The sequence below is a fragment of the Dermacentor andersoni genome, chromosome 3, assembly GCF_023375885.2.
Source record: "Dermacentor andersoni chromosome 3, qqDerAnde1_hic_scaffold, whole genome shotgun sequence".
Taxonomy (NCBI): Eukaryota; Metazoa; Arthropoda; class Arachnida; order Ixodida; family Ixodidae; genus Dermacentor; species Dermacentor andersoni.
Genome location: NC_092816.1, coordinates 20,865,533 through 20,882,063, shown reverse-complemented (window position 1 = coordinate 20,882,063; position 16,531 = coordinate 20,865,533). Strand labels below are relative to the sequence as shown.

Here is a 16,531-nt window from a genome sequence, read left to right as displayed (position 1 = left end):
TTTTCTATTTGAGCAGTTGTGAGATTTTAACCCCTGAGCCAATTCTCGGAATTAGTCTTGTGTACTTTGTTGTATTTCATTGTGTATTATGTGGATTTATTTCATTACGTGTGTGCATTGTGTATTAGGTTTAATTTTCATTGATTTCATTCCGTAAAAGGAACTGTATATTTCACTGTATTTGCATTGATGTATTGTATCTGGGTCGGCATATGAGGTATAATCATCTGTAAATAAGATTTGCTGTATGCGCTGTCAGGGTGGCATAGTCTAGTCAAGCTCTGTCCCGGCCTTTTGCTGTGCCTCCTGAGCCAATTTGTATGAAGTTGTCTCAAATAAAAGAGAAAGAAAGCCTAAGTTATGAATTCCCATCAGTGATGAGCTGGAGCAACAGATTTATATGGCACATCCTGTGTATCATAGCAGCTTGTGTTTAGAATCATGTAAGCTGTATGCACTGTCTGTATGCACCGTCATTCTCTCTTGAAGGTAAAATTGTTATATGCAGTAGTCTCAAGATATTATTGTTTTCGTAGATTGATACATGCAACACACTGGGCAGTGCTGATATCGTGTCACTTACATGCTTATTAATTCTACTGTTAAAAGCAAACTGTTAGTGGAAAATCTCGATGTTCCTGAAGCTGCCAGTACTTGTGTTAAGGTCTAGTTTTGAGTGCAGCTGTACGTTCTTTAAGCATTAATAAATGCAGATTTACTTGTGGAATGATGCATGCTTCTTCACAGCTCCATTGTTGTCATGGCAATTGCTCAACCCAAGATTTGCTAGAGTTTGCAGCATTACATTTTTTCTACCAAATGGCTGTTATAGAAGCCATTAAATTGCTCTACCAATTTATATGGCACATGCTTATACACAACACATATCTTATTCAGTGTTGATAAATAAAAAGAAAGGAAGTGTAGTTGAAATCAATGAGATAATCATTAGTTTGAAAAGTTGTGACTCACTTATGCATGAAACCAGGAAAGGCATTGCAACTCTGTTTGCTAATTTTCTTCCTCCTTCCTTTATGTCCCTCGGGTACCAAAAGCGGTATAGTCAAGAAAGTATGTCTTGTACGCTGTCACTGACACTTTGGACACTGTGAACTCCCATCCCTTGTCGAGGCTGTACAAGTCCTGTCGTTGCGATGCTGTTTTGTCATGTAGAGATGTAATGAAAGAATTGACAGTCACTTAAGTATTCTTACGTAATTTGAATGTGAAAGCATGATGACTTCTCTAGTTAATTGGTTACGTCCATAATATGTGACATCATACATCATCACGTGTCCTTCAGAACTCTTCCTTAATCTACTTTGCTCTAATTTGAACCAATACCAATCTACCTTAACCCATCTTGTTTTAATTTGTGCCATTCTTAATCCACTTTAATTCACCTTCATTCACTTCACCTTAATTCACTTTACTCCACCTTAAGTCACCTTACTCTAACTTGTTCTCACTTTAATTCTGTGTCACTACTGACTGCATACAAGACGCTGATGATGCCACTGATTATGATTGTTTTTGTTACCATTCATTGCAACAACTCTGGCTTTTCTGCCTCATGGGACATATAATGATTTAGCATTAATAATTTGAATGGCATGTTTACAGTGCTGCAGCGAGGTTAAGCATACAAATAGGATACCTTGTTCCAGCTATAATCTAAGCTTAGGAGGAGGCTGCGTGATCATTGGAGTTTGAAAAGCATTGAGGTTCAAAGCTAGCTTTCTTATTTCTCTCGGTGGTTATGTCATTGTGCTGCTGAGCATAAGGTTGCACCGCAGGTCCAGTCCAAACCATGGGGGATGCATTTCGATTTGAGCAAAATCCAAAAACGCTTGTAGACTTAGATTTAGGTCTACATTAAAGAACTCCAGGCGGTCAAGATTCATCCAGAGTCCCGCAAGGGCCCTTTCATTATCAGATAGGGGTTTTGGCATGTAAAACCCCAGAATTGCAACTTAGTTTTCAGTGAAATGTGTATGACAGCAGGCCTGAAATATGCACAGCTTGAGCATTAACATGACGAGTGTTAAAGTTGGGGACAGTTGTCCTGAATTAAGGCAATTTACTTTTTAAGGGCCACTCCACGTTGCTTGGAAGAGCCTAAAGCATAATGTTAAAGGAGCACTGACATGACATTTTCAGCTTTTTATCTTTTGCATTAGGTGAAGCTTTAAGCTCTCTAAATACTAGATATACTTGCAAGCATCAGAGTGTCCTGAATATTTTACTATAGTACTTGGTCCTACGAATCATATTCAGTTTAGGTACCCGGGTGGCAGATCATCATGACTGCCACATGCATGTGCAGCCAGAAGAAATGTGCATAGTGCTTGCTTGCTTATTTATTTATTTATTTATTTATTTATTTATTCATTAGGACATCGTACTTGGCCTTATTGCTGCACAACATCAGCGAATCTTGCTGTGAGTCACGATGTCTTGATGATGTATGATGCCAGGTCTGGCATTTCAAGAAAAACTTTAGTACCAAATTAACATATCTCATAATTGCTTCCCAACCTTCACACTTGCTAAGTGTAACTCTTTTGTATATGTGATGCATGTGGCAGAGTTTCTACAACTTCAAAAATATGTGTTGTGTACACTCCTTTAAGGTGCGTAGCTGACAACAACATAAATAAGGGCAGAGATTTATTCTGTTTCTTTCATTGTGATACGTAAGGTCAGGCTTAGAGTGATAATTGTATTAGCCAGATATATGCAGGCACTTTTTCATCGTTGCACAAAAATGCTTTGAAATGACCTCTTTAAAAATATATATATATTATTGTGAGGTAACTGACTCAATATTTTGCATACAGACACTTGTTTTCACGGTATGTTAAGCCTCTGGTTTATTCCTTCTTCATCCAGTTGTGGCCAGAAGAAGTCCTTATGTGTGCCAGTTTGCATCACCACTTGAAGGAGACACTCACAACAAACCTGAGGCAAGTGTCTTATTTACATTTTGTGGCAGTGCACACTTGTGCAGTGCTACTCTGGCTACGGCTTGTGCAAAATGGCAGGCAGTCATAAACTAAGCAGCCAATCGAAGTCTCATAAGGAATGATGTCAATGCAGATGGTATTTTAGTTTGTTTTAATAGGTGTACTTGCCTTTTACTTGTGAAAGTCATACATAAAAATAATTCATCATTTTCAAATATCTGTAGATAGGTATCTGTATTCGAAAAAACATGTGAAACTTGACGCCTGTGATCTTATTCGTGACAAAGTGCACGATTAGGTTTATAGACATTGTTGTACATTACTCTTTACACAATCTTTAAAAATTATTGTTGTGATTGAGTGTATTTTCACATGCATTATGACAGATATGACCTTCTCTATGCAATGTCCTTGCTTCAGAGTTGGCCGTATAGTTTGTTTGGTAATAAGCGCTGCATATATTTGTATTTTAGTTTATTTTTTTCTTCATAGTGAAGTGTCACCTTGTCTGTTCATCCGCAACAAGATAAGTACTTGCCATAGCAGTTGCGAGCATATTTCGTCTGAGCGTGAACCTTGCATTCACATTTGTCTTTTCTGTTGTCACTTGCTTTATGGCATTTGTTTTGTTTATTCTGGCTACACTTCTTGTTCCAAGTTTATGGCCCTCGTGATGGTTGTCGCCGCCACTCGCGTTGCCTATTCTGATAGCAGGGGACACTTGTGTCGTTCAATCGTGTACCCAGACTTATCTTGCTTTTGTAGTCCTTTTTATTCATTTTTCCTGATAACTCTTTGCCGCTGTTTTCTTCTGGGCTCTGCATGAACGTGATGTTTCCAGTCTGCTCCTGCATATGGTAAATGCTTCCGCAAACGCCTTAACTTGGCACCAATTTCTGTCTGGGACTGGCCCATCTTGGCTTGGGTCATTGTGACACCCTTCCTGATCCTGGAATGTTGCTGCACATGGGATGCGTGAGCTTGCAAATGTGGAAATGTACACAACCTGTGTTCCACTACATTTTGACTACAACCCATGGTCTTGCATAACATTTGTTTTGATAAGCAAACAAATAAAGGGGCTGGCAGTGTGAGTCAGTATGGGACAGCATTTTATAGCTGTCTCCTGGAATGATCTACTGGGATGCGTGGCACGCCTTAGTTTTGCGTATATCTTTGGGCTAAGATTTTCTGCAAGACAGTGTGTTGCAGATCTGTTAATGAATGGGAAAATTGGTCATATTGCTACCTCCAACCCCTTGGAGACACATCTCCATGATAATTTTGCACTTCTTTTTCTAATGTTGGAAAGCAGCGTGCACTTCTTTGAAAGCGCTTTTACTTCTTCTTTCTGGGGCATTATGGCATGCCTCAGCTTGTGAATTTACATGTGTGTTCCGGTGATACGAGAGATTGCATGTATAAAGGGTTGTTGCAGTTGATTTTTGAAGCTCGAGATGTTTGAAAGTGCGAACATACAGTGACATATGTGGTTTCTTAAGGTGTCTTATTAATCATTTTATGAGGACCCTCCTGATACTAAATCTGGCACATTTCTTGTGGAATCTTGCTTCACCTAGTTATGGCACCAAATTTCTTAAAGCATTGATTAGAATTAAGATTGATGGATTGCTAGTGACAGGCAGATTCCCCAGATTACTTTTTGCAAGAAGTTTATTACATTGCGCACAACGAAGATTTGTATAGTGCAGAGCCTGTCACGGCTATAATGCACCCAAGCATGAGCTGAAGGAAAGCATGAAAAGTGCAACACAGACCTGCTTTCTTATTCGAACTGCTCTTGCTGCAGGCCATTGTCATGGAGGGCAAGTACTGGAAGCGCAACTTCAGCAACATCACCGCGGAGTACAAGAAGTGGAGAATGTTCTTCTGCAAAAAGAACTCGCGGTTTAGGACTGCAGATGACTCCAGCACTGTGAGTAATGTCATATTGAGTAATTCGTATTCAGTAAATGTTAAGTCAGAAACTTGCACAGCTGTGTTTCCATTTTCTGATATCTACAAGACTAAAGGCTTGATTTGAAAGGTTTTCTTGCATCAGAAGCTACATCTTTTCCTCTGATCATTTCACTTGGGTGCTATTCTAAACCGCAGCATAAATAATATTGTTTGTCTACATCATGCCTTCTCACACACTGGGAATGTTTCATGTAGCAAAAAATAAAGAGAGTATTGTATATGTAGAATTCTTTCTTGAAAATTGTGACAATGTGAGCATTCTTGAAAATTGTGACAATGTGAGCGCTGCTGTACTGTTATAGCTGGTCCTTCTGCGCATAGTTGCTACCTGTCATCAGTCTTGCAGTTTTCTTGCAGATAAGTTCATCTATAGGGAAATATTGCAGCCATACAACAGCGCAGTTCATTGTCATAGCTCTGCCATGTGAGAATTTTGCTCCTGTACATTTTTTGTACATTAATATGGCCGAGTGGGTCATTGCAGAATCCTGTAGACTTGGACCTTCGTTGGCTGTCTCATGGCGGTTCAATAGACGAAGACTTCTTTATGGACCTCTCGGAGAGTCTCTTCAGCAGCCTAAATCAGCCATTTGACTTCCCAAACCCTAGGGAGATAGGTAAGCTTGTGTTGCTTTCGTGGAATTGGTCTTGCTCACACGGTCAACTGCATGTTGCCTACACCACCATCTTTAGCATTCAACATCAGCACACATCAAGCTGTTTCGTGTGGCTGTCTGTGTTGTGCATGGTGTGCATAGCAGTTAAGTGCTGCAGGTGCTTGCATGCCCATTGTTACAAAACACAAGCATATGACAGTGGTTTCACAGTACTTAGAAATATTTAACAAGATTATTTGGGGATTTTGAATGCCCTATGACCTCACATACTTCAAATGGTGAGAATGATGTCTTTCATGAAATATTTGGTATTCTAGGTATTCCACCCCATTTTTAAATTTAACGATTTACAAAACTTTAGACTTCTTTGTAAGGCTTGACAGACTAGTTGTCTTTAAAGGCTAAACCCCATGAGCGTGATTTTGTGCTCGACAGCGATGAGCAACAGCTTCGAGCGACGGATCGAGCTGTCGCTTGAACAGATCGTTCAGTTCTGCAAATCTAAAATTTGTCGCTCGTTGTTCGGAAGTGCTATGAGCGACTAGCCAATAGTGCGAAGCCGGAACTGGATGTACAGTGCTCACGGAATGAAACGCGACAGCGAGTATTTGGTAGAACCCTGCATATGCGCAGAGAACTCGAGATTACCATGTCATGTCGCTAGGAATCTCGTCACCAAAGGTGACTCGGACTCCACTCTAAGTGTACGCACCGAAATTACGTCGATGTGACACGACCTACGGCCGGTGCAAACGAAAGTATGGACATTAGCCCTAAATTGACGCGTTTCATTCCGTGAGCACTGTACATAACTGAAGTACTTCCACTTGTCACACGGGACGAGCAAACGATTGAATTTTTATACGTGCAAAGACCCTACTGGAAGACCTTCAGAAATATTTTATGCTGCTTTTTACAGTAAAACATGTCAACTTGAGTTAATAAAGCACGTGTCACACTAGTTTCAGTGCCTATATTGTTGCCCTCATACCGGCAACAATGGGGAGACTTCGCTCGAAGTCATGCTCGCCTCATGGGGTATGACTTGCAGGCGATGAAGCAAATGTGACAGCCATCTTCATCGCGTCGCTTGTTGCTGTCGCGCGCCAGATCGCTTGCATGGGGTTTATACTTAAGACAAATTCATTTCAGTAATTAATCTACTTATTCACTCCCTATGCACTGACTCTGAACAGTTGCATGCTCTGCACATTCTTCAACCAGGTTCATGTAGTTCCAGTGCACTCGCATGCCACCTGATCACTTTGTTAGTGGCGATAAGTCTGTGGAAATATGTCTTGAAGCGGAATCAAATATTAATTTATTAACGACATATAAATAAAACATGTTCAATATAGTTTCCAACACTATCCAGGGCTTTCAATAAGTTTCTGAGCATCAAGGATGGATTTATGTTATATTGATTAGATCTTAACATACACAAGAATGCTCTAAGTTGTCTAAGCGAAGGAGCAGTCAAATACTACTGCATCATGTCTTCTTCTTCTTATTCTTCTTCTTCTTCTTCTTCTCCCACTGCACTAGCTAGCCACTGGCTTATTAAGTACTGTATGTACTTAATGTACGAACCAATTCGGGACACGCCATACCTTGCATCGACAAAATCAGAGTCCTGGGTATGATCGTAGAGATGAAGACATCAATGCCTCTACGGTGTTCAAAAGCTCATCACCAAAACCAACAACGCTATCGAGCTCATCAGAAGAATTGCCAATAGACACAGGGGCCTCAAGGAATATAATCTCATCAAACTCATACACTTTTCCGTTCGTCACTTGTCACTTCGCATACATTGTGGCAATGCTCAATTGGTCACGATCAGAAAGAGACAGACTTAGTGCCCAAATCAGAAAGGTCACCAAGCAAGCCCTCGGCATTCCAACCAGCACCAGCAGCGAGAAGCTGGGGCACGTGGGCATGCACAACACCTTGGAAGAAATGGCCGAAGCCCAGCAGCGCGCCCAGCTTGCTAGGCTTTCAATGCCGCCTCCGGGGCGCACGATCCTAGGGTAGCTAGGCTTTGCTCAAGGAGACATAGAAAAAGACTTTGCGGACCTCCCACGGGACATCCGCACCAAGATCACGGTCCGACCTATACCTAGAAACGTACACCCCGAAAACGACAGGGGCAGCCGACAAGCGAGAGGACAATTCCTCCTTAACCAAGCCTTGGCGAACCGCAAACGCTCAGCTTTTGTGGACGCGGCGGCATACGTGGGAAACAAAGCTTTCGCAGTGGCAGTTGTGGACGGCCGCGGATCCACAAGATATGCAGCCACGGTAATTGCAAGGAAGCCTGAACAGGCCGAACAGGTTGCGATTGCTGTTGCGCTCACCAACGACAATCTTTCCCATATCTACAGCGACTCCATAGCCGCTATCAGAGCTTACCAAAAGGGCACGGTCTGCGCACAGGCTCTCAGAATTGTTACAAAGAAAGAGATTAAGAACCACGTCATATACTGGTTCCCGGCACACTTAGGACCAAAGATCGGCGACGTCCCCAACCTTGATGAGGCGGCGCACGAGGCTGCGCGCGCGCTTACAGACCGCGCAGTTTCACCCGACCACTCGGAGAAGAAGGACGCCACCACTACATACAATGAAATCACTAAACACTACTACCTACACAACATAGAGAGTATAGCACGCTACACCGCACGCTCACTCGAGCTCAAGCGGTTACACTCAGAATGCTACAAACAGACACATACCCCACGCGAAACAGACTACACCATTACATGCCTGAGCTCTACGACAAGTCTTATTGCACCAATTGCAACACATCCCTTAACGTATATCATTTACTCTGGCCGTGCTCCCAAGCTCACATAAACTCCAAACCGGACAAGCGCAAGTTTGAAAAAGCAATCCGGAGCGAAGAACTTGCTCCCCAACTCTGGGTCGTCCAGCAGGTCCACGACGCCGCCAGGAAACTCAACCTCCCGGTTCCGTCGTGGGAGACGCTCACTCCATGAGAGCCCAAGGCTCTCGTGGCCTGCAGGACCTTGAATAAAGTTGATTTCCTTCCTTCCTACTGCATGTCAGAACTTAAAAACAATTAATGCACTCAAATGAGACTAAAACACTCATGCTAAAACAGATTTTGGAATGAACTGGACACTAGGTCAAATTGTATTTTGGCACTATTTAATTCTTTTCCAGATCTTTTTTTTTTTTTTCATTCTTGTGGTGTTATGACAGTAATTATGGTTTTGGCTGGTAATTGTGCACTTATGCTTGTCCGTCTGACAGCTACAAGGGCTGGCATAGCTGATTTCATCCAGCCAGGCCTCATCCAGCTGCAGCCAGCATTTGATGACTTTATGGACACGCTGGAACCTCTGTCAGGTGAGTGACCAACTTAAATGCCTCTTCTAGAGGGGATTTGTTTAGTTCTGCTCCCTTTGCTCTTTCCTTCATAACATTCAGCTCCCCACTCCCCCCCTTTTTGATTTTACTCAAAGCCGCTCCTTTACATGAAATGAAAGGCTGTTTTTCTTTACCCTGCAGAAATTGATGACTCAAAATTACAGCTGCTTGTGTCTTGTGTCACAGTCTTGTGTTGGAAGTTGTATGGTCTCAAGTGGTCTCATGGGACAAAGGAATGACAACACAGCAGTGGATACAAAAGGGCATTTATTGCACTTTCTAAAAATAAGCAAGCTAACTAGCACATACGAGCAAACAGGAAAGCGTCCGCGGGCCGGTCCTGCAGAGCACCCCGCTAAGCGTGCACGTGGTCCGTTTGTGTGCGCCAAGTTCCTGCAGCCAAATACAGTGAAAGCTACTTAAACCGTAATTGGCCGGAGCTCGGAAAAAGTATGTACTAAACGGCTGTACTGCTTAACCGAAATAGCATGAGATCGCCCACTTACCTGTCAAAAACGGAACTCGGAGAGAGTGCGATGACCCCCCGATTCTAAGCACCCCCCCCCCCTCTATTCTCGCGAAAAAGTTAGGAAAAAAGTTTGCATGCGAATCTAAGCACCCCCCTATTTGTTAGGAAGAGCGCATAGCCAAGGCCGCCAAACGCGCTTGCTCACTCTGGAATAATTGCTCGGCGGACCTGCAGGAATGCGGTCGATGCTTCTGTTGGATGCGTTTCGCGGCCATCCAACCCCGTAGGTAAAGACAAAGCTTCGGAACATCAATAACGACGTGGTTGTGATTCCGGGTGGCATGACGCCAGTGCTGCAACCCCTCGACGTTTCAGTAAACAAGCCCTTCAAAGCCAATCTCCGACAGGAGTACGAAGAGTGGGTGCGAAACCCTGACCGGAAGACGACGCCGACGGGAAAGCTGCAGAAAGCGTCCCCATCAACCATCGCAAAGTGGAATTCGGACGCGTGGAAGAGGGTCCAAGTGGACGTTGTGGTCAAATCATTTAAGAAGTGCTCGATCCCAAACAACTTCGATGGAACGGAAGACGACCTGCTGTGGAATACCGAGAGCAGCGGTTCAAGCGGTGCGACGAACTCGAGTGGCAGTGATAGTGACTGAGCATTCTACACAAGTGGTTTGTTCACTGTGTGCACCGATTTTTCTTTTGGATGTTTGCAAAATAAAATGTTATTTCTCGCACCCATCTCGTCATGATGTCGCAGCGAAAAGAGGGAGGGGGGGGGTCATTCTAGATTTTTCGAATCTGAGCACCCCCCCCTCACTTTGGGCATCGCGATCGTGAAAAAAAGGGAGTGCTTAGAATCGAGTAAATACGGTACTTTGCGTGAAAAAATTTTTATTTTCGCTTGATGCCGCGGCGGCCTAGCAGTGACGACAGCGGCCCCAAACTTGCTGAAGCTGTGAACCAGCTTTTCAGCCAGCCCCCTCTTCTCGGCAAACACTCACATGGCAGATTCCTCGTTGGCGTTACATGTTCTCCGTGCACAGGCGCGGTAGTGTTGCAGAAGTCGCGAGGCACCTTTTCATTGCGGGGTGCTGTTCTCGTCGCGACGATTGCATTTATGAGGCTGACGTAACGTACAGCTTCTGCCACTGTCGGGCCTGAATCGCCCTCTGTCGCTTTCCGTGTCGTCCTTATCACTATTGCTAGGCAACACTTCGGCAACAACAGAGGCAACGATGGCGAAAAGTCGAACCTCGTAGCCGACATCTCTTTACGGTTGCAGCAGCGCTGCCAAGCAACTTCTTCACATTCCAAATGCCACACACCGTAGTCAACAGTAGACCCATGTAGTGTGCCAGAACCGACTTTTCGCGTCACATTCAGTAGCACAAACGATGTCTAATTTTTCTTCTAAGCTAAGCGCCCGGTGTCTTTTATATCCGAGTTTGGGCATGACGTGAGTTCTCACTTGCACGACACTGAAATGATGTTGATGTTGATGGGGCTTAACGTGCAAACGCACAGGGTGCTTGGAGGCTGTTGTGCTGATTTCTTAGGCTTGTTGTTCTGCCGGGCCACTCGATGGAGACGATGCACCGCCGTGTTTGCGCGACGAAAAATGGAAACACTACGTGTTGACCAATACGTATGCAATAAGCTGGTACGGTTTATGCGGATACAAAACACATTATGTTCAATGGCCGCTGAGTCGGGGATTTGACTTTACTACTTTTAAAACGAAACTACTGTTTAAGCTGGTACAGTTTAATGAGGTTTTACTGTAGGAGGATTTCCTTTTGCGTCCAAGTATTCCAGCCGTCGGGTGGCGTTAGCAGTGGAACACTCATGCCATCTTTCGCGCTACTGCGCAACTACTGACCATCAGCGCTGCACCTGCAATGTGGGGATGCCGGATTCCCAGAGTGAGAGCCATGCGGGGAAAACAATGTCGAGTCAAGCATCCCCACATAGTCAAGTGTCACAAGTCTAGCATCTTTAAGAAAAAGGCACCCAGGTTGGCAGAAAAATGTTATATTGTCACATAAGAATAATTACTGTTAACAGTTTTTCATTCACATGTTTTTTATACTTTGCTCATTCTTAAGGTCTGAAATATTTACGCAAAATAAGTTTGCACGTGTTGACATGGGACCCTTAAGGCGAGAACGACGAAGTTCGGGGTTGCGCGCGCGCTCTTCGAGGACCAGCCATCGCAAAAGGCAGACGTTCTTTTGCCAATCTGTCGGTGGTAAATAGATTTAGTTGTGATAGCTGGGTGACAATATATAAATCTCAGATAATAACTCTGGAAGTTTATTTTTGCTTAACGTATAAATGGGCTGACTTTCATGACACAGGCGAGAATGGTTCACTAGTTAAATTTTCAGAGGCTGTAGGCAAAACAAGAATCATGCAAATGGAGTTTGTGTGAAAGCCAAGTTGTTTATGTTGTGAAGCTGCATTTGATATGTCATTCAATTTTTGTCAGTTTGCATGCATATTATAAATACATCTTCTTCTTGTAGATTACTTCAACTCAAAGCTTCCAACACTGCCGGAAGAAAGCTCTCTCAGCACTGAAGGTGCTCCTGTTCAGGTTAGCACTTCTTTACTTATACGGTTGAACCCACTTGTAACAATATCAGTTTTACATATCAGATATACCAATGAGCAGCTGATGCACAGTCAACTTTTGTATGTGTTCTATGGTACAATAAACCATTTACTATAATGCTCCCACGTCGCTTTTTTCTTTTTAATAACAATTAAATATGGCTGCAGGCTGTGGGCTTCGAAAGGGAAAAAAAAATCTGAAAAAGAGAAGAAAAAGATAAGCCATATTGCCACGTCCTTTGTGCTGTGCACCTGCATGGCAGGCCTTAATTGCTCCTCTCCCATCTCCTTTCCATCCTCGGGAGGGAGACTGGAGAGGGGCAACATGTCAAGCAGGCAAGTAAAGTGCACTTACTCAGAGTGCACTTTGGGATCTTGAGTGGCACTTTAGGCTACTGCTAAATGGGAAAACAGAGTGCACTAGCAGTTAAAAAAAAATGGTGACAGACTAAGAGCGCGTTTTTTGAAGAGGTAGATTTTAAACAAATTCTAAAAAGTGATTGTTCTACACTGTATTATAAATAAAAAGAAACTTAATCCATTTTTCTCTACAAAAAATGAAAAGATTTTTTATTGTAAGAGTGCTGCAAATCAATGCCGGCCTGGACGAATGCCTAGCCAATCCAGAAAAACATGGTGGCTTGCAAAGATGTGGCATTTGATCCTGCGAGAACAGAATGTGAGTGAGTTCTGTGCTGACTACTTTGTTAAAAGCTGTTGAACAACCAAAATGAACTTCTGTGTCCTTTTTTTATGCATTACATTTTGTACCATTGAAACCGCTGGCGGCAAGGCTAAGCACTTGGCCAGCAAAGTGTGTTCCATGAACGCACTGTGACTGGAGTGCACTCTTCTGCAAGTACACTCTACTTGCAACCTTTAGATTTGGGAATGTGCACTTAAAGCAAGGGAAACTCTCTGCAAATGCACTTAAATTGCCTGCTTGACAGGGGTATAAGGTGTGCCATGCAGGGTGCTTGGCGCAAAGGTCAGGTTGTGCAGCACAAAGCTGGGGAAGTGGCAAAGGTGCTCGCATTTTTTTTTCTTTTTCTAGATTTTGCTTTGATTTATAATGTGGCACGGGAACATTGTGGTAAGCAGTTTATTTTACCATAGAACACGCATAGAAGTTCAGGGTTGGGTAGCTGCTCATTGTTACTCAAGTATTGTTAAAACCTGTAATACTATAAGATGGTTCAACTGTGCTTTCTGTCTAAATAAGATGATTGAATGTTCGTCCCCTCTGTCTTTTTCCTTCAACCCGGTTTGAACAATTATTGTCTATAACAATGGGATTTTCTTAGCACTTGAATATTCTGATAAGTGGGTTTGACTGCAAATATGTTGCTTTCTTCAAATCGGAGTGCTGTGAACTTGCATGGGTTCAGCACTGCTTAATTGAGCTGTTCTATCAGTTCTTTGTGGGCATGAAATTGCTAATTCGATCTTGACATGTGAATAGGTTGGTTAATTCGAATAAGAAGGAATCAGTTGCAGTTATTCCCACAAACACATTGGCCACACCTGATGTGCAAGCATTATTTTTGCAACATTTGAAGCGCAGTGCTACAGCCATGCACGGCACACATATGCATGGCATGGCAATGTGCTCTCTCATCTCATTTCTCTTGCCATTGTCTCGCTGATTTTACCACGAAAATTTTGTGCATCTATTTGGACTGCAGTTGTAGCACTCACTATTAGGAGGGCATTGCCCTGTGCTCATGAACTTGAACGTATTGCCAAGTTTTAAGGAAGTTGCAGGAACAAGCCTAAAGGAATGACCCTTTGCTTTGCCTTGCTTTTTTTCCACCGGTGTGCATATTTAGTTCTTCATGCAAATACAGTCAGCTGGAAGCCAGTGCCCCTTCACTTTCTGCCTGTTCATTATTTCCTAAATCTGTGTGTGCTGTGAACACTGTTCAAATCGATGTTTTACATGCATGAAGTTATATGGAATTTTGAAGGGCAATTACAATTCGTTATAACCATCAATTCATTATATCCCATTTTGTTATAACGAGGTTAGTCTATATTTGCAGTGCAGTCCACCATTCAAGGGAAGGCACAGGTGTGTTTCTCAATTATAGGGCACTCCAGTATTGGGCGCCCACAAAAGCACCACAAATCCAAAGTCCTGAGGAAAACCAATGCCAACTACCCCACGCCATTTGCTGCAGATCCATGCATTTGTCGAAAAGCTTTGACAACAGAGGAAACGACATGCACCAGAGAGAAAATTCACAATGGTGCCATTTATTGTTCGTTGTACACAATGCCAGCTAGTTGAAATACAAGGAATAGTTTCTCAATGAAACACTCTGGGAATCGGAGGTTGTTCGGCTCATCACACAGGGATACCTAGTGAACGCTTTCCCATGCCATACTTTGACGCCTAAGTCGTCCAGAGATTACATCCTGTAAATGTAAGCATGCTCACAGGATCATGTTCACCTCTGCAGCTGTTGTGCTCCAAAGCCAAGCACAAAGCATAGGATCACTTGTGCCATCTCTTGTAATAGCTGCTTAATGGCAACACTGGTCCCTGCCAATGCATATGTGCCATGCGGGGACGCCTAACCAAGAGACGAGAGTCGTGTAGGGAAGACCAATGTCAAGGAAATGCAAGAGAGTTGAACATCTCTGCAAGATTTACCACAAAAGGAGACTTGATTCACACCACATGTTTGTGTGTTCACCTTAGCAGTGAGCCACACCGTGTTCCTGCCCAGAATGCAGTTGACCTCAAATAACTTACCAAATTTTCTTTCTGCGTAAGCGTGCACCTGGAAGTTGAGGCTCAAGAGTATGTACGACATCTGCAGCACCTACCTTAATTTTAGGCTGTATACCTAGGTCACAATATTTTTGCAATGGTCTTTATCTGTTATAGATTATTTCTTCTCTTAGTGTGCGCACAAGACATGTGGCCATAAGTCATGCTGCAATACTTCCATGGGAAATACATCTACAGCTGCTCAACCTGCAACTCCTCTCGGACTACCCTCCAACCATTTGAACTTAACGTTCGCAGCATTTAAGCTGTGCTATAAAGAATGTTTATAAAAGTCAGTCTACTAGCCCTACTAAAATTTAACTACGGATATTAAAATAGTGTGCTCTTTCCATTTGATTCCATCTTTATCTAATATTCAAAAGATAGTTTTCTACTGGCGAGTTGCCACAGGACTAGAAAGTAGCTAATGCAAAACCAATTCATAAAGGAGGTTCGAAAAAGAAAAAAAATGATGTGACGAACTATGGCCCTATTTCACTTTCATCAATTTCATGTAAGGTCATGGAGCACATAATATGCAAGGCTATAATAAAGCAATTAATGGACAATGTGTTGCTAACAAACAGACAACACAGTTTTTGCATGGCACTTTCATGTACGACACAACTTCTCTTTATTACATAGTGTCAGCAGTCGATTTGGGTAGGCAAACAGACTGCATTTTTCTAGACTGTCGTAAAGCATTTGACAGTTTTCTATTCCTTGTTTCTTGAAAAACTCTGCATGTTAAGTATAGATTCTAGCGTTGTTAGATGTATTGAGCAGCTACTTGTCACAGTGCTGGCAGTGTGTTGTGCTGAATGTTGCTACTTCAGATTACCTAAAAGTCACGTCAGGAGTCCACCCAATATCAGTTCTGAGTCTTCTTTCATTTCTTGTTGATATGAATGACATTAACATAGGCATTAGCTCCAACAAGCGTCTGTTTGCAGATTACTCCATTTTATGTAGAAAAATAAGTAAGCAACATGATGTCATCCAACTTAGCTAAGCTGATCTAGAGCGTATTTAGGAGTGCAGATTTTTGGGCTAGTAGTTTTGATACAGTTATTGGGGCCATAGTGCTTAACTGATGCAGACAAGGAAGAATGACAAGCATGTGTTTCAACTTTCGGCTGGTTTTTATTTTCAGAAGTAAGGTACAGTAAAACCCTGTTAACTCAAAGTTGTAAAAAGCTGAAAAATTTTGAAATACACAGAGTTTCTAGATAAGTGAATTCATGAAAATGTAAGCCCCTGGCCACAATAGGTCATACAGAGCCTTTTGAAATAGGTGCCAGTAGTGGTTAAATTCCTCGCAAAAGTTCGATATACAAGGAGCGGTGTTTTTAGTAAATCGCTTTTGTGAGATAAATGTTCGTGTCGGGCATTTACGGGCAAAGCACAGAGCAAAAACCACTGTGCCAGCCCAGTAACGGTATACTGTGCTGGCAAGGTCGCTTTCGCCAAAGAAGGCCATCTACGACAACTCCAGAGGCAGTGGTTTGCTGCACGAAGCCTGCAGTGGGGTGCTCAGAAGGTGCGTGTTGCGGGCCAAGTTTACTGTGAATCTAGGCACAGCTTGCCCTCGATGCCAGGCCAGGGAAGAGACCATCAAGCATGTTGTCCTTGGATGCCCTGGCTTGCGTCCCACTGTACCCCATACCTGGGGTCCCGCAACAGATGATTGTAGTAATACGCCCGCAAT

The 16,531-nt window shown here is 43.0% G+C and overlaps 1 protein-coding gene across 1 annotated transcript in view; it reads left to right on the top strand.

The window, feature by feature from the left end:
* Window positions 1-16,531, top strand: part of Mondo (MLX interacting protein mondo) — a 103,877-nt gene that overhangs the window by 12,198 nt on the left and 75,148 nt on the right. Inside the window, exons 3-7 of the mRNA XM_050169546.3 lie at window positions 2,893-2,966; window positions 4,777-4,902; window positions 5,431-5,563; window positions 8,840-8,935; window positions 11,960-12,030. Coding sequence (XP_050025503.1) covers window positions 2,893-2,966; window positions 4,777-4,902; window positions 5,431-5,563; window positions 8,840-8,935; window positions 11,960-12,030 — 500 coding nt within the window. The remainder of the gene's footprint in view (window positions 1-2,892; window positions 2,967-4,776; window positions 4,903-5,430; window positions 5,564-8,839; window positions 8,936-11,959; window positions 12,031-16,531) is intronic.